Genomic DNA, 22,900 nt, shown 5'->3' on the forward strand with positions numbered 1-22,900 from the left:
AAATTGCCAACATCCATGGCAAAATTCAAATGAGATTAGAAAAAAAGTCTCCTACCGATAACTACCGTACATATTTTTTTCTGATATCATGGTGGTCCATCAGAAGGGGGAGGGACTTTGCTTCTCTATTCGTAAACAGAATGATTAATCATATACAAAAAATGATTGGAAAGATGACGTGGCTGTCATGACAATCACAGAATATTAATATTAATGAACGGCTGTTAGCTGAACTGACACCTGTTGCTCCCCTATTGAATCCATTGGTTAGTTAACAGTTGTTCTGTTTGAAATGAGCTTTTTCCCTCTGATCTTAACAGACTTTGAATTTCTCAACTGTTTCTTATTCATTAGTCATGTATTCTTTTCTATTTACAGTAACTAAACAATAGTTGGAAGGGGAGAACCATGGACCAGTGATGCACTCAACAACCTGCACATCCCACACACTCTCTCCCTCTCTCTCTCTCCATGGGAAAAGGATGGGTCTCTCTCAGTTCACTGCAGGCCTTCAGGTCCCAGTTGGCCACTCATGATGGTCAGTCCACCTACGCCTCTGAGTGTTGTTGCCAGTGGCGAAAATATACAGGCAACGACAATTACAATCAGGATACAAGGGAGAGGGAGCCACCGCATGTATTTATTCTTTAGCACATTTTTACATACCCCCCACACACATTCACCATACTAACTTTCGCACGTAATTGATTAGCATAAACATTCTGCAAAAGCTGTACTTTCTCTGTCTCTCTCACGGCCCCCCTCTGTGGGACGAGCAAATGATTAGGTGCTGCTGGGAGCAGCTGGAGAAAGTCAGAGATAAAGTCAAGACACAGCTGGAGCGAGTTCACCTCATTTAGTCATGACACATTGACTTGTTAACTCGCTCACAAACGCACATTTATGCATATGTTCTGCTATTTCACATGTGAATTCAGCATAGATAATCATGTAATTGCTGTGTATATTTGGCGTGTGTGCATCAGCATGTTTAACCAGGAGTGAGAGCGAGAGTTCAGTGACATGAAGTGGCTTCTTCACTGTTCCACTGTTTGAGGTTTAACAATTGCTTATATACAGTATATAAAGATACCTTTGTTGTGAGCAGAATTAGTGTTTGTTTTCAAGTGTAAAAGATTTTGGGGGTATCATTACACCTGTCTCAGTTATCACCGATTTGTAGGAATGCCTCTTTGTAAACCTGGCACTTGCAAAGCCTGTTGTTTTATTAAATGTGCTGAAAGGGCACTTACTAAGATTATTGATCTTTACAGGAAAGGCAGGCTCCTCACATTTGAGGAATTAAAAACAAAAGTGTAAAACTCCCAATGGCCACTTCTCAGTATTTACAGATGTAGCACTTTTACAGCTTGACCAAGGACCACTTCTCTATCAACTGCTGCCCTCATCAACACCCAACAGAGACATCAAAGTAGTGTTAAAATCACATTAACTTCATAATGCTCTACTTCTTTTTAAACAGTATGTTTATTAGTGCTTACTCTTTTAACAAAGTATAAGATAATAAAACAACAAATGAAATCCACAGTGGAGAGAAAAAAAAGACGAAACCCAAAACAGTAAAATAAAGTACAGAACAGGTTATTAACACAGTACAATAAGTGACAATGATGGTCAACACAATTCTTGTGTGCAGTGTGTGGGCAGAGAGACCAGTCCGTATGTAGTTTAAATAGGGTTCCTACATTTTACAGAAATATTCTGCTTTTACATATAATATGCATGTAAGTTTGCTTTGGAAGACAGGGTGAGGGTCCATCTCCAGGTCCAGACCCAGTCATTATTTTAGATAGCACATTTGACCAGAACCTTTGCAGCCTGTAGTCTGACCAGAGTCCGAGTTTAAGTACCAATTTCCTATCTCTCATTTAACATGAAGGAGCAGGATTGTCACTGAGATTAGTGCTCTACATTTACTGTCTGCCATTCTACCACAGTATCTAAATTCTGAATGTAGATTAATTCCACAGTGGAACAAAAACAATAATGTCCATGACATGAACACAACTTCCATGTATCCTCAGTGCAATCTGCTGCATTTTATAGATGCGAAAATTACAGTTTGCAACTCTACAGCTGTCAGCGATGATGCAAAATGATGATAATTAGGTTTGAATACACAATTTAATGCTCATTATTGAGAGAAATATTGAGTGTCCATTATATACCTAGGAAGTGGTCAATCGATTATCGTGGGAGTGATTTCACACACAGTAATTATTTGTACTTTAGATGCACAAACACATACTTTCAAAAACAAATAATTTCACACACATTTCTCCATAAAATGTAGTTTTATATTAGTATTTTATATTGTTATCAATCATGACCAGTGAAATCCCCACACTGACATTATTGTCGAAGATATTGGAGCCATAATTGCACTAACAGTGTGATCGTCTATAACAGCCTATTTGTGCTGTTCTCACGGGTCTGGTGTAACAAGGATAATATTGGCTTGTGGGCATCAGAGTACAAAGTGTCACAGAAGATTACACAGCAGGTGAAAATGCGCTGCTTGCCATGAGAGACAAATAGTCCCACTGCAACCATGTTAATGTGGCCTTCACTGATCACATTGACCAGACCATATGCGCCAGGAAAATGTCACAGTGACACCCTAAAAAGGTGTTTGTGTGTGTGTTTCTGTCAGAGACTGCATAATGTAACCACCCAACTCTCTCCCTCAATGGTCCTTTAGGAGAAGCAGCAGATGGACGAGCTTCCCATTCAGGAGAAAAATACCCCAAAAACCAGACTGCATGAGATTACAAAATGACCAAACAGAGACTCAGACTAAAACATAACAGTTCCCAAACAGATGCACACAAACACTTCCAGTGTAGGGCCCATTTGAGAAAATCAACAGAAAGAAATTCATCAACAAATCAAACATTGTTTCATGAAATAAATGAAAATGTTTTAAATGTATAGAATAACAAACAAAAAATATATGAATCTGGAACTTTACAGTTGCAAAATGCTAAGATATTCTCATTTGTATCAAAGCTGTGCATATATTCTGGTTCGGTCTTGGCACAAAACCACATGGTTACAGTTTGGAAAACACAATGGTTTGGCTTAAAATACCTCAAACGCGGTTGGAAATGTCCCAAGGTGTCCTGCAAAGCTCTTTGCCACAAACACGTCTGGCGATGGCTCAACTTGCTGTGAAAATGGTCTGGTTTTGGCCACCACAAACATGGCTGGTAAGGTCCCCAGATCTCCTTTAATATATCCAGTGGTGTCACGCTTCCAAATGCTGCTTCAAAGACTCAAACTAGTTGCACGCTGGGCAGCCTCCTCACCTGTAGCTCCACCACTGCCTCCTCCAAATCCTGATGTGAAAGCCAGTTAACAGACACGTGATATGACATGGTTTGCACAGATGTCTCTATGGTAAATAGCGTATGCCATGGACAAAGTTGGAGGTATCTGTAGCTTTCAGAAACTTTTAACTACTAACATTATATCCTGATGACTGGGCTGGTTTTCTTCCTGTATCTACAAATTCATCCACACAGACTTATCTCATCATGAGCTAACTGAAAGCACAGCCCATCCCTCTATCCTTACACAAGCTGAATCAGGAAGCAATTTTAAATTATTTCTCCTTTACTCTTTGAATAATTGCTCCCACTTTCAAAATAGAAGAGGCTAGTCTCTCTCGTTCCCACCATTCAAACAAATAAGCCAACACCTTCTCTTACCCACAGAGGAGCCAGTAAGTGATCAAAATGCTCTTTATCAACCCAATATGCTGATGTCAGCATCCAACTACAGCTTTCTCCACTACCACCACCACCACCAGGATAAAGACTCGATCAGCAGTTGGCTGATGGCCAAGCGGGGAGTATTACACTATTGTCTCATTATTGGATTCATCCCCATAATCAGGCATTATCCCCAGATAAAGTCTTTGCCAATCTAATCAATGTTTAATCAACAGCACTAAATTTTTAAACTAGTCTTCTGATTAAAATCATTACATGATCTTCTTTTTTCACTTTTTAGAATCGTTCCTGTTAATGGAAAACAAGTGAAACAAGTGTGCTTATGCCTTTTAAGAGCTCAAACGGGACCTAAAAATACATCATTGGAGTGGCATAGTTCAGCTGTAAATATTTGCAGGTTTAGGTGTTCATTCCCACTTCCATTTAGCATCCCACAGGTGTCGATCCTGTGTGCTAACAGACAGCCTACCTCACCAACACTTCACCAAAATCTTGCACTGAGAGGTCATACAGTCTGTCCTCTTATCAAGAGATCTGCGGTAATGTGAAAATGAACGATGCGTCTCTCTCACAGTCAGACTTTTTGTTATTGCCACTAAGATATTTAATGCACCCTCTGGCTAAGCTGATAATAGAAAGGCCATAAAAAGTTACAGCCTCAAGATGAGCTATTTGAAATTGTTCTGTGGACTCGGCCAATTAGTTTGATTTGGCTACATTCTCCAACATTTAAACGCTCTATTGCACCAACTCTTTAGCTACAGTGCCAACAGTACCCAACAAACACTCTGAGCATCCCAGGAATTTAACACTCTGAATGTACAAATGGGATTTCATGTAGCACTGTGAATTTCTGAGCTGTCAGATTGGGTACCAGAGTGTGCCCTGGTGCTGTAAGTGCAAATTAACCAACACAGTCTAAATGTGTACTTTCCCAGATCAACTGAATGACATCATCACTGCATATTTTTGTGTTTGTTCCAGGTTACTACTCGAGGCGGGCCACCGTGATGAGTCAGCGCGCTCGCTGCCTCTCTGTGCTTCTCGGGTGCAATCCCGGTACCATGAAGCAGCAGCGATTGAAAGTGTGTGACCTCCATTCCTCTGCTGTGATTGTCAACTTGTGCATGCTTGGATGAACAAGTTGGAGTCAGGACTTCATGAAACTTGCAGGTTAGTTCTTGAGTGTCAGTGGTGTGACTGGCCTTATTTGATTTTATACCGAGTCTCATGGTTATCTTAGCTTAGCACACTGACTGTTAACGGAGGGCTTCCGCTTGTCTGGTTCTATCTAAATGTAGCAGAAACCTGCTGACCTGCACCTGTAAAGTTCACTGCTGAAATGACAAAATTCACACTTCGATTTGTGGCTTACGAGGTGCAGGTAGGTGGCTATTATTACCCCGGACAGAGCAAGGCTAGCTGCACTCTCTGCATGCGTGGACACTTAACTGGGAAGTTGTATAAATGTGTAAAGTCAAGTTAACTAAGCTCTGTAGTTGTAACATATACTATTTTATTAGGCCCAAAATTTATTCAACACATGCATTATTCAAATCCCTAAACTTCCTTGTGCAGTTCAACTTAAAGTACACTTTACCGAACTATTGAAGAGATTTTCATATTTATGCACATTTAGTTATGTATTTCAGCAAAAAAAAAAAAAAAAAGGTTCTGGTCTTTGTTATGAAAATGAGGATGGATGATTTTTACCAAGAGATTTCTCCCCAAAGCTTTTAAACTTTCTAAATCCTTCCTCGCAATTAATTATTAAATTATTGACTGACCTTTTCAAGCTAAAGATAATTGCTAGTGTGGCCAAGTGAAAAAGACACAGCGGTGCATCACTCTGAACTAATTGATTTGGCTGCTACACTCATGAACTTTTCACTGTGATTAGCACTGTGACAGAAAGTAATCACCCATCAATTTCTGAGATGAGTGGTTTTTAAACGTTGCCCATACATTTGAATAGTAGAGTGATAATGATCCCACGGAGGTAGACCCCTCGAGACTCCTCCTAAAGATTGCCTGAAATCCAGAGCATTACATACTGCCCCTGTCTGGCTGTGGGAAGCAGTGCTGTCTGTAGGAGAGCTCATTCCAGGTCACCCACTCTCTGTGGGCGAGAGCGAGAGAGGGTGGAGAGTGCAAGAGAGGGAGGGAGACAAAGTAAAAAGACAGACTGGAGAGAGAGAATATCTATAACTCGATAAATGCCAGCTATCACACCGTTCTGTTCCAGATAGAGAGCCTTGAATACATTTCTGTTTATTTTGTTGCCATTTATTGATGGAGTGATTCATTTCCTGAGTCTATATAAAGCCATGTACTGTAGCTACAATGCTATGTCTTCGCACTGGCAGAGCCTCAGTCTGAGAAGAAAATGCAGAAGAATTCAGATCTTTGTGTGAGAGACATAAAATTTGTCCTGTAGGCTCATCACACAGTCATTAGGCTGAATGCAGCCCACCTGCTGTCTTTAGCAAACAGCTTACATCCAGCTACATAGAAAGATTACAGTGATTCATACTTTTGGATTTCTATTGTGTTTGCCTGTCAGTCAAAGCCCTGATGATTGTCAGATAAGCCCGAGCGTGTGCGTTGTATGAAGATACCAGTGCATCTTTGAAAAACTGGGGCAGTAGGTGTTGTTACTGGAGCGGCTGTAAGGTAGCCAGCGACGTGAGCGTGACCAGGTAATCAGGATGAGAACTCGGTGTAACTGCCTCAAATTGTAAGAGGCATAAAATCCACCATGCTGTTCATAAAAACATACAAATTCATAGTAGAAATAAAACTCAGTGTGTGCCATCAGGTCTTGTTGTCATGGAAACAATGCATTTTTTACTAAAAAGATTTTTTTTTAGCAAAGTTGACAGTTAGAGGCTTTTATGGACTGGGTTTCAGTTAGCTCCGCAGCTAATTAGCAGTGTGTGCTTTAGACGATTTGCATATTAGTTGCATCAGCAGCGAGCCGGCTGCAGGAGGGCTGCGTGTGCCGGGGAGGTGTGATCAGTGGGGCCGGTGTACATCAGTTTGTGAATGAGTCGCTGGCATCCTGTTGCAGTTAGTGTGGCCAGTTGTTTGTGAATGGGGGACTTGTGTAGTCCGGCACCGATTACAGAACATAAGCCATATGTATCTGGGTTGCGCCTCTGCCAAAACAAAAGTGGTGACGCTCTGAAAAAAGTCAGTTACCATGGATACAAAAATTGCCCACATCATATTTGTCAGAGGCCTTGTGTAATCGTTATCTCTTCCCTGTAATTTATTTATCTATTTGTTGATTTATTTATCTATTTATTTATCAGTTTGTTTGTGACCATGCCTTCTGGTTTCATGGCTGGAGCTGCTTTAATTGGACTCCTTTTCCTCTCCTCTGATTCATTCCAGGGAAGCTGGAGTGCTGGGCTTTGACTATTAGCCAAACAACATTAGTGGAATGAGCTTTTGTCTTCAATAATTATGCAGAGTAATAATGAAATAGTTAGCACACTGTTGACGCACTACACGGTGATAATGGGTCTCCCTTGTTTTTATTTTTTCAGATATTTTATAATCACACGGTGGTATGGGCTATTAGAGGCAGCTTTGTGAAATGTAATCAGACAGCAGAAATGAAGTGGTAAAGGCAGCTGGCTCACTGAAGTGTTTGGATGCTGAAAGCCAGATTTGAACTTGAGCTGAGCGTCTGCATGTGTGTGTCCAGAAGAGCCTCTGCAGCATGACAACTGCAGGTAAATGGGTAACTTGTGTCTAATGTGCTGTTGGCCCATGAAAGATTCATGACCACTGAGCCCAGCGGTTATGAATGAGTTATAATAACAGGGACGCATGTTCAGACAATTCAAACACTGCGGTCTCCTCCTCTTCTTGCCTAAATACCTACAGCTGTCTACAGACAGGGCAGAGCTGACTCACTATACTGTCCAAGTGTTGTGCTGCCGTGCAGAGGGTGACTGCATAATAAATAAAAGAGAGGAAGAGAGTCCTGCAAAAGGTCAGGTCCCAGGAATTACTATAAGGAGGTCTGCGGGCATGCAAACCCCTGAATGAGATTATGCTAAGAGAAAAGGAGAGCTTTCATAAGCTTATTTATGGTGGCCCGGAAGAACGTATGATTTTATTTCCTTGGCAACAGCTTATGGTTTAAATATAGAATAAAACATGCTTAGCCATACTCGATCGGCGCTCGGTTTTAGTCAACAGACTAAAAATGAAAACCACTGTGTGTCATGGCATCACACCACATGCTCTGCAGTTCCCAAGGGGTTGACTTGGGTCCAGCCTGTCCCAACAGGACGCCTCTAATGGGTAAACAGCAGGAGGAGATGAGTGATGAGTGGGATGTATGAAAGAAAGTCAGAGCTATTGTATTTGGAACCCCAGGAATTTTTCCTCAAAAGAAAAGAAGACCATCATCCACTCTTCCTGTGGTCTGTCTCCCTCTCTTTTATGTCCACGTTATGCAATCGTCTGTTTCTTTTATTCCAAGCCTCGGAGGCTCTCGCTCTGACGGAGGAGGATAGAGGACCTCAACAGGTGGAGATTTTTATTCTAGGGATGGAGGAGGAGGAGGAGGTGGAGGAGGTGGAGGAGGAAGACGAGGGTAGTGTTCCTTAATAATAAGCCCTCCGGTGCGCATAAGCTGCGGCTGTTTTTTTTTTTTTTTGCGTAACGCAGCTTATGACAGCCAGTCCTAGTAGAACCCTGGCCTGTTAGCGTGACCCCATGCAGTATCTACACCATCTGTCTGCAATGGGACTCCAAGGCAACACTCAGAGGGAGACGCAGAGAGGGGCAGGAGGGAAAAGGGGGGAGTTTGTCAGCGCTCCCCGAGGACCCCCTATGCTGCAGTTCTGATCTGCTAATTACGTTTAATTGAAGCTGTGTAATTCACTATCGTTTGGCTCTATCCCCCCTACACACACACACACCTTATCTCACGCAAAAGCTTTTTAAACAAACTCCGGCTCCGCTGACGAGGGGACACATGACATATATCAGCAATAAACGTTGCGCCGGGTTAATTCGAAAGAGTATCGGAGAGTCGGTATTTTTTAATTTCGGGGGGGAAAGAAGAGGGGTTTATCTGCCCGGGGAGCGGCTGGATCAGGTTACAACAGCTGAGTGGATATTGAAATGTTTTATTTTATTTTATATATATATCTGTGCGCAGAGGGCGCGCTGAGGAGCGGCGCGGCGACTTGTTTGACGCCGAGACAGTCGTCACAGCACACACACACACACACACACACACACACACACACACACACACAAGGAGCGAGGAGGAGAAAGAGACGCTTACACGAACGCGCGCGGCTTCGTTTGGTGAGGTGGCACCAGGTGATGGCATAAGCGTCGAGTGATGGTGATGGTGGTGATGGTCGTTTGCGCCATACCTCTCTTGCGTCTTCATTTTTTGGAGAGGACACGCGAGGAGAGACTGAAAACCCCGAGAGAGGCAGATCAGTTTTAACGAGCTGCGAAGTTGGAGTCGCTCTTTTTTTTTTTTTTTTTTTGGGAAGGAAGGAAGGAAGGAAAGGAAGGAGGAGAGGGAAGGAGGGGGGCAGACATGGCGAAATCTCCCGAGCGCGCGTCCTCTTAACTCACCACACACCTTCTTGGTATTTTATAATGGGGAGATGAAGTCACCCAAGTCCTCCCCACCTCTCCACCACCACCACCACCACCACCTCTCCCCTCGCTCATTCAGGCCCGTTGCCCATATGTTTAATTAACTAGGCTGATGTGTAAGTACCTTCAGCCAGCGAAGCGTGGGCGGCCGAGCTGCGGGGTAAAGAGACTGCCGGAGAACGTTTCCTTATTCCTCTGCCGGCTGCCGGAGCATCACCTCTGTCGCGCGGCGTGAGAAGATACCAAAATAACTCGACCCGTTTTCTTTTTTTTTTCTTTTCTTTTCTTTTTTCCTAAACTTGTTCCCGATTGTTTCGGGTGTTTATTTTTTGCGGGAGAGCGCGTGAGGGGCTGGGTGAGTGAGAAAAGAGAGAGAGAGAGAGAGAGAGAGAGAGAGAGAGAGAGAGAGAGAGAGAGAGAGAGCGTGTGTGTGGGATATGTGTGTGTGTTTGATGTTATTTGTGACGGAATCCCCCCTTCAGTCTCCAAGAATCCGCGAGCGGTGCGAGGAGGAGGAGGAGGAGGACAGGAGAGGAGGAGGAGGAGGCGCGCGGACCTGTCCACGAGCCCTCACTGCGGAACGCGCGGGGCTGCCGCTGGAGATCCCAAACCAACGCTGAATCTGGATTCTGGTCTAACTGATCCCCGCGCATCAACGGGTTATTTTATTTTTATTTTTTATTTTTTTTTATTCTTACCCGCTTTTCCCCCCCCCCCAGTCTCCGCTGCTGAATGGACGCTTTGACATCTTAACCAAAAGGAATACTACCTACCAACCAGCGGGGAGGAGAGGTGGATTTATCCGTGTGGTGGTTTTCTCTTTTTTGGGGGGGTGGGGGGACTGGATGGAGGAGAAATTGATGGATTAATCAGAAGGCAGAGTCGTATGTGATTCCCACTCCTGCCGAGGGCACCCGAATGGAGTAACAGGCTGCAATGTCATCTCCACCTGGCCGCCTGGAGAGATGTGTCACGGGAATGGGGTACGTTACGGTGGCTTAATTAGTATGAGGGTTTTTTGAAGTAACTCTCTCCTCTCTGGGAAATTGAGCAGCAATTGTCGGGGTTTTAATATCTTGCCGCACACTCACTCCTCTCTCCTTCTCAAAGTGGAGCAGAGGCGGGGTGGTGGTGGTGGTGGTGGTGGCTGCTTTGAGCTCCTCTCTCCGCTCCTCCGTTTGTCCGAGCCCGAGTCCTCCGACACACAACCTGCTGCATGCCCTACATAGACGAGCCCGGCACCGGAGAGAGGAGCGTGAGGGGAATATTGGCTGAGAAGCCACAGGCTGTTTTTAACGCTCTCTCTCTCTCTCTCTCTCTCTCTGACACACACACACACACACACACACACACACACACACACACACACACACACACACACACGCACACAGAGAGAGAGAGAGAGAGAGGGAGAAGGGGGGAGTACTATTTTGCCTTTCTCACCGTGCACCATTTCACCTTTTTGAATTTAACTTGTGTTTTCGTCACGCAAGCTCTTCATCCAATAAGCCCCGCGTCTCAGCACCCCCAAAAGAGGCACACGCGCGCGTGCGCACGCACAAACACATATAGACATAAACATAACGCACGCGCGAATGCGCAAAAACGCACAAACACACAGTCGGTGTGAGCTGATTTTCAAACTGTTAAACGCTTCATGAGTCATGAATACAGTGACACGGTGTGACCATGTTCACGCAGGCTGCAGCGTCCTCTTACAGAGCACAGGCAAATTCAACAAGTCTGCAACGCAATAAGCAGCAGCGTGTGTTTCTTTGTATTTCCTTGTTTTCCAGATCAAGTTTGAACACTTTTCCTCTGGTTTCACTGACGCTGTGAGAAGGAACCAAAATGCCAGTAAGCGGACAGGTCACGGTGGCTGCCTGCACGGGCCCTCGCACCACGGCAGTAAAACTCAACATTCATCGCACGGACTCCGAAGAAGAAGGCGCAAAACCTCCGCGACCGCAAACCCGCAGCAGCCACGCGTTGTGACACCGAAGGTAAGCGGACGGTGCGGGGGGACGGCGGGCAGGCGGGCAGACCCGCCGTCAGAGCGGCTCAGGCCGGGCGCCGTGCGACGCTAAGCGGCGCTGTTGCATCACATTATCCACGGCTACTGATGAGAGGCCGTGTAATGAATTCATATCTCAAATTACAGTTTTCAGGCTTTGAATGCAGTCACGTTGTAGAAACACATTTTCTTCCGTTTTTCCTCCCGCTTCCCGTGCCAAGTCTGACACACGAAGTGTCTTCTCCTCCTCTCAGGGACATGGAAGCCACACACACACACGCACACACACACACACAGACACACACGCACACAGACACACACGCACACACAGATGTTACATAGGGGGTTAACCATAAGAGTCTGACATATCTGAGTATAGCAGTATGACATGATAGAATATAAGACCCTAATACCCATAATTCTCCCTCACACTAATCATTCCTGGCGCTGCCCCTGATTTCATGTGTAGGTCCATGTGTGCAGATTTATCATGATCATTTAGGGCAAATTATCATTCACTCCATAGCAGGCTGGTGGTGGTGCTGTAGAGAACTGGGGAGAGAGACTGAGGATGTGCTCAGCAGTAGCCTATTTTCTTGAATAGTGAGATGACACAAAAGGAGATCAACTCTGTAGGGCATAAACGCAATAGAGTGCAGAGCAGTGAATGTCGAGAGCTGTTGCTATCTTCATTAATATAAATATCTTGTGCAAAGCTGCAATGAATTCTGGGTGTGATGTCATAACACCTCTGAAACCTTAACAGTATTTTAAAGTAGGCCTACTTTTGTATTCACTTTCTTTTTGTTGTTGTCACTCCAGAGATTGTTTCCTGCTCAGCTGGGCATTGTATTTTCATCTCTCGCAGTTTGCTGTTAAACAACTACTGAATCAAAGCCAAGCAGCCAAATCACAGAAATGAAATATTCTCAGTGATGCGATGCATACCATATTCGGAGTCCCATTCTGGTTCCAGCATGACATAGTGTTGAAATTATATGTCGAGATGCATTTGACTGAGCTGTTCACTGAACCATCTCCTTTGTTGACAAAGCAGGTACTATAGCTCGGAATTCATTGTCTCGAGCAGCTTGTCAGTGTAGCCCAAAGTAAGACTGTGTCGTTCTGTTTCTCTGCAGCTAAATCTGTTTAATCCCTCACATTAAATGTGCTGCTCTCAACATGTTATCGTGCTGCTTTGAACAGGATGGCCCTCTTGAGATTATTTTGATGGCACCTAAGTGGAACTGGTGATATTCACACAAACATTAAGATCCTGTACCACTGCGGGTAACACAAAGATCCAAAAGATGTCTTTCTCTGGTATCGTTCTCCTGCATACAGTTTTTCTCGTCAAATAGATTTTAAAAGGGGGGTATTCAGTAGAGGTTATTTGAAGGTATATGGCTGTAAAAAGTGAGTAATCAGACTTGTATGTGTCATCCTGTCCTCAGTGTTTTGGTTTTTAGTAGTGTACAAGACATTTTTAGAGCTAGAGTCCAAAATTAGCCCCAAATCTACATATGCCTGCAAGTGGGGAAAGGTTCAGAGAGCATTCATGCAGAAGAGTCTTTTATTTTCATGAAAGAGTCTTCACGGGTCATAGAGTTTTTTTACCTCTGTTGAACCAGTACTTTTACTGAAAATATTGCATTTATTATCATGCATTAGCTGCAACAAAGGCTCATCAACAAAATAGCTTTATGTATAAACTGGCTTTTCATAACCCATTATTATTGAGCCATAAGACTGTTGCTCTGGTATCATTCTGGCTATTTTATGGCAGTATGTGTTTTGTGTACCTCAGTTAAAGGCATTTGAGTCAGACATACTAGAATAGATCATTGTAGAAGAACCACAGAGGATCTTTATATCCTCCCCTTGTTTTCTGCTCCTTTCTTCATTAACATCTGGGGGGTTTTAAGCAGTGTGCACACACAAGATTGCATCCGAGAGCTTATGAGGAATAAATATAAGGGTGCTTAAAAAAAGAGAAAAACCAAAGAACCTGTGGGTGGAATATGCACCTTACTGCCCTGCATTGTAGCAGTATTTGTCCTGAAGGAGGTATTGACATATCCTGAGATAGGAGCTACAGCAAATAATCCCCTTATCTGCACAGTATTTTGGGATGGGGCTCACAATACACTGAAGTTGACAAGCTGCATGTTTGAAAACATGGTTCATGGAGGTGTTGTTCTACTTTAACAGCCCCGCCAGCTGCAGCCACCGAGGTTGGCATAACTTTAGCTGTCATCTTCTGAGTGATTGCTTTCTTTTAAGTCAGTTTAACCTGCGACTGAACCTGCACTACAATGCATCAGATAATCCTGTCCCAACAACATCAATATTTGATTATTTTGACTCTGTTGTGGATGATAAATCTAACATTTTCTTGTCCGCTGTTTGGAGAGTGTAAAACCTGATGCTCTGGCTTCATAGATGCGTTTTTTGCACATACTATCACGGGTCAAATGCCGCGCACATGAGGCAGGGGAGGATAAAAATGAGTGTTTTCATTTTTCTGTTCCTAGCAATTACCAGTGAAAAGGACTGAGTGACATATGATAATGAGTCATTTGACCCCCGCTGATCTTCTCTATATTGATGTGTGATAGTGCAATCTCAGACATAAGTTAATAACCCAAAAGCCTCTTAAGAACGTACACTGTTTAATCATTTAATCAAAAGACAGTTGGTGGTCTCATTTAATGAGTTAGTGAACCATAGTGCTATTAAGTAGGGTTTGACTAATACAGGTTTTTGAACTGATATTTTTAGAAAGATGGTAGTTGTTCATGTTGTCTGATGATGCTCCACATCAGTGAAATTGACCATTTTATGCCTTAAACACGAGTATTCAGTGTTTTACATAATTTGATTAATGTACAGCTAAAGATTGTCCTAAGGATTCATAGTTCTTTAATCATCATTGAACTAACCCATCTCTGTGATTGAAGAAAAGGAATCACAAGATTTTAAAAATGGTGGTTGCCGCCTCATAGTCATGCAGCTATCACATTTCAGCTAACACTGCCATAGTTAGCAATTTCACAATCTAGGGGCTTCTGACTAAATGTCTGTAGCTAACACACACCTGCATCGGCGTGTCTTTAATGGTTTTCACATGTTTCTGTCTGCTCAAGATTCCAGATAAGCCTTATCCAGTTCCAGCCCAGTTTTCCAAGACTTTACTGATAGGATTTAAGTAATCGGATTGGAATACATCTGAAAATTGGGGTCTTTCATACCTAAAAAAATAACAGCTGTCGTTGCTCTAGCTAGGATTTGGTTTTGGAAATCAAATCCTGCTTCTTTTTTAATCAATATTAAAAACTTGTATCTGTGTTTTTCCATGACTCAAAGGCAGATTGTTTTGATGCTGAAAATCAGGATAATCTTGATCCCAGTTCAGAGGAGGTTTCAGGGTGGATTTAGAGGCATGACAAGCATAACAGAACTGTAACCAAGAAATTGCCACCTATACATCTTGGGTATGAATTAAAAAGAGCTTTTTATTTCTCTATTTTAATCAGTCAAAACAGTTGCACATCCCAAATGCCTCTGATACAGACAGATAGACCAGCTGGATGGTTGATGAAACCCTTGTTCTTCACAGAGGTGATGGATTTAATGTTGTTATTATATTAGGATGTGGTATTAAATGTTTCAGCTGTCATGTTCCTTTAAATGTTATTCACCATCCACCAAACAGAAACAGTCTTCTTTACTGTTTTACATTTTGTGAGCGGAGGGCTATTATTGGTAACATTATTTGTTTAATAGCTGGTGAAATAAAGGTTAAAGGGGTGTTAAGTCATTTATGACTGTTATTGAGCTGTATTGGCAGTAAGAAAGATTTTAAGATTGGCCAAAATTTTAACATCAATACATCTCACAGTGCAAAGTGAAAGTCATCTCATTTTGGGAAACATCTCCCAGAAATATCTGTGAAGAGGTAAAAGGGTCATTTCCTTTATTGACTTGAGAACCAAAGCATATTGACTTGTGAGGCTTAAACCTGAAGCTGATCAAGTTCGCTTCACTAATAACAACTAAAACTGCTCAGTTAAGGTTCAGTATCGTGGGAAATGAAGTATTCTTACAGCCACATTTATTGAATTTTTGGCCAATTCACAGCATATCAAGCTGTGAACACAACATTGACATATTAACACCTTATAAAGTTGTTGTTGCAAACAATAGCATATTTACACATCCAACAGACATGGAGCAACAGTAGCATTTATTTTGAGATGTGCCTCTAGCTTCCCTCTGAATAAATATTCAGCAATATTTCTCAATTAAAAAAGCTGCCCATCAGGGCGGGAAACAACGATGGTGAGAGTGGAGAGAGTGAACCGAAACAGATGCTGAAACATGCCACAGAGCTGAGAGGAACATCGTACTGTAGTGATTTGAACACTTATTATTATGATCAAACAATGCTCCCTTAAAACGTCTATGTTCCATTTTAAAAGTCAGTAACTCAGCCTCAGTATTGGCAGTCAGTGGTCATTGTTAGAAAAAACGATGCAGACAGATGTGCTCCCCTTTGATGTCAGCATTCATCTTTCAGTTGAAAGCTTAAGGCTTTCAAGATGGTGGATGTTTCATTTTGGATTGTAACCCCCCACTGTGTCTGTTTGAATAGTGGACTTTTGAATTAGCTTGATTAGTATTAAGCACAACATATGGCTTTGAGAGTGAGAACATTTCCAGCTTCCTAGGAGGCTTAGTAGTTACCTTAAATGATGCCTTTTTCACTTTGTCAGTCTCAGGGTTTTTCCAGGCTCAAAAAGAGGCTTAGGAGGTGGCTAAGTGTGGCCAGCCTGGTCCTGTCATTTTGGCCAACTTAACACCCAAAACCCATATTCCAATTTTATGCTTTCACAGACACCAGATTTTGGTTCAGACTGATATAACACTGGCCTAGTTAAGACATTCTTTAGCATTTTAAATCCAATTTGATTCAGTTTTCCGGGGCTACGAGGAACAGATCCTTCGCATAACTGTATCCGTGATATTTCTCCCCTTTATTTGTCTCCAGCAGGGATCATTGTCAGTGAGGTCTCACTAAATCGCGCTCAATTTAATGTATTACACATGTCAAGGCACAATGATGATTAATGCATTTTTACAATGAATCAGACACTATCACCGGAGGAGATAAGGCACAGTCTGGCTTTTTTTTTTTTTTAAACAATGGCACGTGGTGCTTCATGATTACATTCTACTGTAGCACCATCATTCTGTTTCCAAAAGAAGGTATAAAAAGAATATTTAATTCTCTTGATAAGCTAGCAGCTACATTACGAAAAAGAGAGTCAGCACTAACTGTGCCAATGATGTTAAGTCCATAAGGAATTTAATCAGTCAGCTTCAGCAGAAGTAAAGTGGCCTTATTATCTTCCCCCATATTATTTTTCCTCAAATTCACATTTAATTACATTTTTTTTAAATCATCTTGTTTAACTTTGTAAAAGAGTGATGATATAAACAGTGACTCAAGTTAAGGTTTTCTTTTGAAACGGTTACATGTAGGGGAGAAGCTCGTAAATGGATTCAAGAGTTACAGGCAAGAAACACTTGTTTCATGAGTGAGAGCATGTTTAATGTTGGCAGACAGTTCAGTGAAGAAACTTTAGCTGAAATGAAACCCCTACTCTGTGTGTGTTCTTTCAAAAACAGTTTCTCGTGAAGCACTGGGCTTAATTTGACGTCATAAAACTTGCTGGTTGCCTGAACACAAGTGATTAAATTGATATTTAATTACTTGAAATTTTCTCAAGTGTTTTTGAAGCTGTATCAAGGAATCCCCATTTCCCTTTCAAATAAAGTCTCAAGACAGAGACATGAGGCAAAGTAGGCCTGTTCCAATGTATTTTGGTGAAGACTGAAAAACTGAATGCACTGTTTCATCATGGCGGACAATTTGTACTCATGAAAATTGCTGTGTGTTTTGGTTTCATCGGGCATACATGTTAGAGACTTTCCAAATGTTAAATTACCCAGTGGATCAAGTACTACTCATACAAAGACACATTTGTTCGTCGTGATCAAAAATATATATTCACTGTTGTAACGTGCGTGTTTGTGTTGAGATGCCTAACATTAGGTCTGTTGGTGGTGGTGACAGTGAAGCCTGGTGTTAGATTTTTCCTTCTGTTGATAACATTTATACTTGAAAAATCATGAAAGTGATGTTCCTCTGTGTAGATTATCTTGCTGAGGAAAATGTTATATCATAAACTTTTGTTTTCTGCGAAGCTTTTTTCTGTAGTAATCCAAAACCGTTTGTGGAGGGGACCAGGGTGATGCTAACTTCGGAGTTAGTCTACAGATATACGCCGTCCCTGCAGCACTGTATTGATGGATCACTTTCTTTTATGTTTGTACTTACTGAGGCTTTCAGATGGCGGCCGACCTGACCTATATCCCACAGCATCAGTATCTGACGAATTGGGAATGAAGCTCAAAAATCAAGTGTCAACTGTTATTTTGCAGTCCTGTCTTCAACAAGATACTCTGCCTTCTCTCCGAAGCCTGACAAAGAAAATCTGCTACGTAAAAGGTTCCCTTCCTGAAGCACATCTTAAGTTTTTCATAATCATCCAACCAAAAGAAATCAGCAGAAAGTGCATCCCTGGACTCGACAGCAAAACAATGAACCTCATTCTTAATTTCATTTAGGACACAAGACAAATAAATTCAGTCCTCCTCTGGAGGGGCTTTACTCTGGTTGTCAACAAGCACTGTGTTCCAGGGAAGCAAAGCAGCTGAGTGGTTTTTGCTTATCAGAGGTCATCTGTAGCTTTTCATGCTGCGTTTGCCTGCGAATGCACGAAGGGGTGGACTCACTGTAGGTAACCTTTTAAATAGTTGGGATGACTTTTCTCTTTTAAGAATGTGGATTAACTCTGCGGATGGCATTTATACCTGTCTTAGATCCTATCACAATGCGAGTGTGACTACATACACATGTGGTCTAGCCAATTCAGTAGCATTTTAACTATATGGTCTATGTGCATTTACATACAGATATAAGTCCTAGGTCTGCGTGAGACAGATGCTTGTAGACATTATGGCCAGCAAGCTAAGGTTTGCTGCCATACATTTGTGGCTCTTTTCTGTCCGTGTCATAGCCTACTGTCAGTCTGTCACTCACAATCACTGTCATGCCAACTGATAAGACAGCAGTGCTACTGCTTAATGCAAATATGATATAAAATATAAAATGTTTTGATGGGGTACATGCAAATAAGTTTTTCACCTCCATAGATAAATATTCAAGGGCACATTGGCAGGTAGATGGAAGGACATGAGAAAATGATTAGATGCAAATTCCTCTCTTTTTGATGTGTTGCTAAAGTTTGCATCTTCAAAGAGTGTAATATTATCAGAGTTAAGCTATTTTATCCATTATTGATTTGGTTTAAGTCGTCCAAGCTTTTATCTCTTCTCATTTAGACAGCTGTAACTGTGGTGTAACAGTGTTTTTGCCTCAGACAAAGGTCTGTCTCTCGTCTCCAATTTGTACAAACACAGCACCGAGGAGACTTCTTGGAGCACAGACTCTGCTTTTATTGATTCTGCTGTTGACTTTTTTATGAGTTATTTGTCTTTTTGTGAAGCACAGTGTGCTGAAATAGACTATATAAAGATGATTATTGCTTTAATTATATAACTGTAGATCAACCAGTACATCCGTTAGATAGTAACTGCATTTTTTATAAAGCCCAGGCCTTGATTTAAGTGGTGCACCGTGGTACTTAAGTAGATTTTTATACTCACACCCCAGTGCACCAATTTTGCGAGGGTATGCCGCTTACCTTGGAGACACACTCACTGATTTGATTAATATGCAAACAAAACCAGAAGCCTGCAATATGTGTACTTGGGTTCCCAATTTAAAAAACATTTGCATACCAATAAATGCCCATAACGTATAGCATATTAATAAATTATTGAGAAGTATGACCAACATTAAAAAAAAACTGAATCTGAGCTTCTGATAATGTGCTATATTAAAAACAAATTGAAAGCAAAGCAGCTCAGATGCATCTTGCCATAAATGTAGTCAAGTTTTTAAGGCATCATCAAATAAAATGATAGCTGATTTCCACATGAATAGGACCTCGATCACTCCATGATTTAGTGTGTCAGCGTGTAGTCAGTTTACATTCATTTTTTTCACCATGATCTTGTTGAGAACTCTGCCAGGCAGCGAGATGCAGTGGCCAAAAATATTCCCAAAACATCCACAAATCATCCAAAATATATTACTCCAGGTAAAATGCTCCCCTCCACGCTGGCGACAGGTGCTGTCTCAGCCAGACAGGGCATCTGTTGATGTGGGAACACTTGAAGCCTCTGTCTCCTCCTGCCAAGTGCAGTTTTTTAACAGCAATGTGCAACACATCAGAAAACATATGCTGACCAGCCACCGTTGCCCAGAGATGACCAGAGATGTACGATCAAGGACAGATCCCATGTTTGAGGCTTTGGAACAGATGCCATCAAATGTATGCCTTGACCAACTACCTAAAATGGTTTTATAGTGTAATATTTCAGACAGAGAATTTGCAAAATTGCTGTTGGTTAAAGTGATGGCTTATTGCATTGCTATGTACAGCTATGTAAGTAGTAGATAGTAGTAATAGTAGATCTTTTTACTTGAATGTTCAGTAATGTATTTTTATTTCAACATGACACGACCATTATGGAAAGATCCACAGCGTGGTGCCACTGCTTTTCGACAGTGATAAAACAGAACATGTGATTGAGTGTTTTCAGGTCTCTCACAGGCGTCATCAGTGATGGATTTTAAAACAGTTGAAGTCCTAATTAATAGCCATCATGAGGATGAGGGATGCTCGCCCCCACTTCTCAGTTGTAAATCCCCTAATATGTTTTCACATCAGTCTCACAGTTTATTCGATGCAAAACGCTGCTGCCTATTAAGTTACAAATTTAGGGAAATAAACACTGCCTGGTTCCATAACAAATAAATACTTCTGGGAGAGGGACATTGTTTCTGTGAGAGTGCATGTCGAGTTTAGCACCAGGATGTATTTATGAATTGAAGCAGGTAACTTGAAATGTCAGTCTCTCTTTCCAGTTCAGGCAACTGATGTGGTGACTGTTTGTCAGTGGAGCAGCAACCTACCCAAACCTGATTGCACTATCCTCTTTAAAATCATTGATCCGAGAGTGGCGTGAGATTGGGTCACCACGACAAAAACGAAGTCCCGCAAAGGGAAAAACAAAGACACAAAGTTTGCATGTCTTCCAACAGTGCAAACTCAGAGAGGCGAATCCTAACACTAGCCGAGCCCAGTTGAAAAAGTAGGATAGTGTAGCAGCAGAAAGTTGAGGCTGGAGAGCAATGAGAAGCTTATGGCAATGAAATGGCAATGACAGCCCTGGCCAATCCATCGAGAAAATGGGGGAAGGCTGATCAATGCAGGGAGCCGGATTAACCAGGTGGAGGAGAGATCCACTGCTCTCCTTGCCTGATAGGTTGCTGCAACTTCAGAGAAGATGTTATTAGGAAGACAATTGCACAAGGAGGAGCTGTTTCTGAATTGCCATTGTTACGGAAAGCTCAGAGTCAGGGGACAGGGTGCAGTGGACTGACACATTTTTGAGGGAGCTGTTGGAAATGCCGTCGGATTTCCTCCTTCAGCTGGAACGAGCCCACAGGTCCCTCCAGCAGAGACCGGCTGATGAGGATGCTCCCACGCGGCCGCTCGTTGTGAGATTTGTCAACCCTCACCAGAGGCAAAAGGTGTTGTAAAATCTGCAGCGCGGGGAAGAAAAGGATCTCCATGGATTAAGACTACTCACCGGTCCTGCAGAAAAAGAAATGTGAGTATACCAAGACCAAGAAACAACCAAGGGAGATAACCGATTCCAAACTCTGTACCCAGCTAAACTGAAGATTCACCTGAAGGAGGGTATTTAAAATACACAACTCTGCATGGGAAGCAGCAGAGGTCTTACTGCCACTGGGAATTAAGACATCTGTCTTTGAAGACATGAGTCTTGTTAGGAACTAAATTGAATAGATTAGCAGATAGTCGTCACAGAAGGCCCGGAATGAAGAGGGATGATGACTTGCTGTGTCAAAATGTGAAGGCTCTATAAGATGCAAGAGCTGCTGATGAGAGGGAGTGAGTGAGACTGACGTGTGGCATCCCTGAGTTATCTGTGGTGATTCCATCTGACTGGTTATGGTCATTTCAGTGAATCTTTGTACCAGATGGGAGAGAAACAAGGGAGGCTGAAACATGCAGAGGACTTCACTCCATAACTTCCAATAACATTGGCGAGGGTACTTCGCCTTTTTGAGAAAGGCTTTCCCTTTACACTACACTAAATCAGATTTATAGGTCATAGTTAGGGCCTGGGGTTTGGCAGCTCCAAGAATCATGTTTATCACAGTCCTTTGTTAATTTCCTGTGAAGGCAAAATTGATGTTTAAGTGTTTTTATAACAAATTACCTGCTCGTTATCTCAACTACAGGCCAGTATCAGGCCCACCAATGGTACAAGTTTTGCAGGTTCATACAAGTTTGTAACTGTAATTGGAAAATGATAGAAAAGTGTCGGTGACTAATCCTAAACCAAACTCGACTATAGAACGAGATTAAGTGATTAAGTGATAAACCAAACTCGACTATAGAACGAGATTAAGTGATTTGGCTAAGATTTTATCGCATTTTATGTAGAAGAGGTTTTCTAATGTCCTCCAACTCTGGACAGATAGCTTTACAAGTTGCTAAAGCAACTGCTAACTAACGTTACTGCTAACCAGCAGTCTCCTAATGAACATCTTTGAATGGGGTCCATAAACAGCCCCCCGAGAACAATGGAGGCCAGTAACAGTACCAAGTTGATTTATGGAGTTTCCTGATGGACTTTTACTGGTAAACTTGTTGCTAAAGTGACTGCTAAGTGCTGCTAAATGGAGCCACAGTTGGCTGATAATTGGTCCTATTTGCTGAACCTGGCGAGTAAACCAACTTGGCACTGTATTACCTGTCGTCAAACTGGCCTCCATCCTCTCAGAGGTTGTGTTATTTCCCCCCAGTCACTGGAAGCTGTCAGTCTGGGCAGTCAGTTGAGCTAGCTCCAAAGTAGGGTGGGATAACGCACATTTAGCACTAATGATGCCCTCAAGAGCCAGTAAATAACTGCAGAAAGCCCCTCCCTAGCTGCTTGTTTTTACAGAAATCACTGATGGACTGATGCTGATGCAAATAGCTCTTCTGAGCCATTTCATGAGAACTTTACAGTGGAGGAATGGTGGAAGTTTTCAGTGCATAAAAATAAGTAAACAGGACTGAAAAGGGAAGAATATGTGAGGGATGAAAATGAATAACTTGAACGAGAATGAGGTGCACAATCCACTGGAAAGTGGTGAAGTATTATTCAATGGAAAAACAAAACAAAACATTGGAATAAAACCGAACACACAAGACAAGCA

General features: G+C 42.2%; 1 protein-coding gene across 19 annotated transcripts in view; it reads left to right on the forward strand.

Moving 5' to 3' along the window:
- The window catches only part of grin2ab (glutamate receptor, ionotropic, N-methyl D-aspartate 2A, b), a 128,383-nt gene that overhangs the window by 8,513 nt on the left and 96,970 nt on the right, over positions 1–22,900 (forward strand). For 13 of the 19 annotated variants that reach the window (XM_037115210.1, XM_037115154.1, XM_037115218.1 and 10 more), the window contains 4 exons: positions 379–538; positions 4,740–4,928; positions 5,057–5,139; positions 11,192–11,398. In XM_037115210.1, the coding sequence (XP_036971105.1) occupies positions 5,098–5,139; positions 11,192–11,398 (249 nt within the window). In that variant the 5' untranslated portion in view covers positions 379–538; positions 4,740–4,928; positions 5,057–5,097. Of the gene's footprint in view, positions 1–378; positions 539–4,739; positions 4,929–5,056; positions 5,140–9,313; positions 10,379–11,191; positions 11,399–22,900 lie in introns of those variants that run through there. The other 6 variants (XM_037115204.1, XM_037115166.1, XM_037115136.1 and 3 more) reach the window with 3 other exon arrangements.

The sequence above is a fragment of the Acanthopagrus latus genome, chromosome 1 (genome assembly GCF_904848185.1).
Source record: "Acanthopagrus latus isolate v.2019 chromosome 1, fAcaLat1.1, whole genome shotgun sequence".
In the NCBI taxonomy this organism is placed as follows: domain Eukaryota; kingdom Metazoa; phylum Chordata; class Actinopteri; order Spariformes; family Sparidae; genus Acanthopagrus; species Acanthopagrus latus.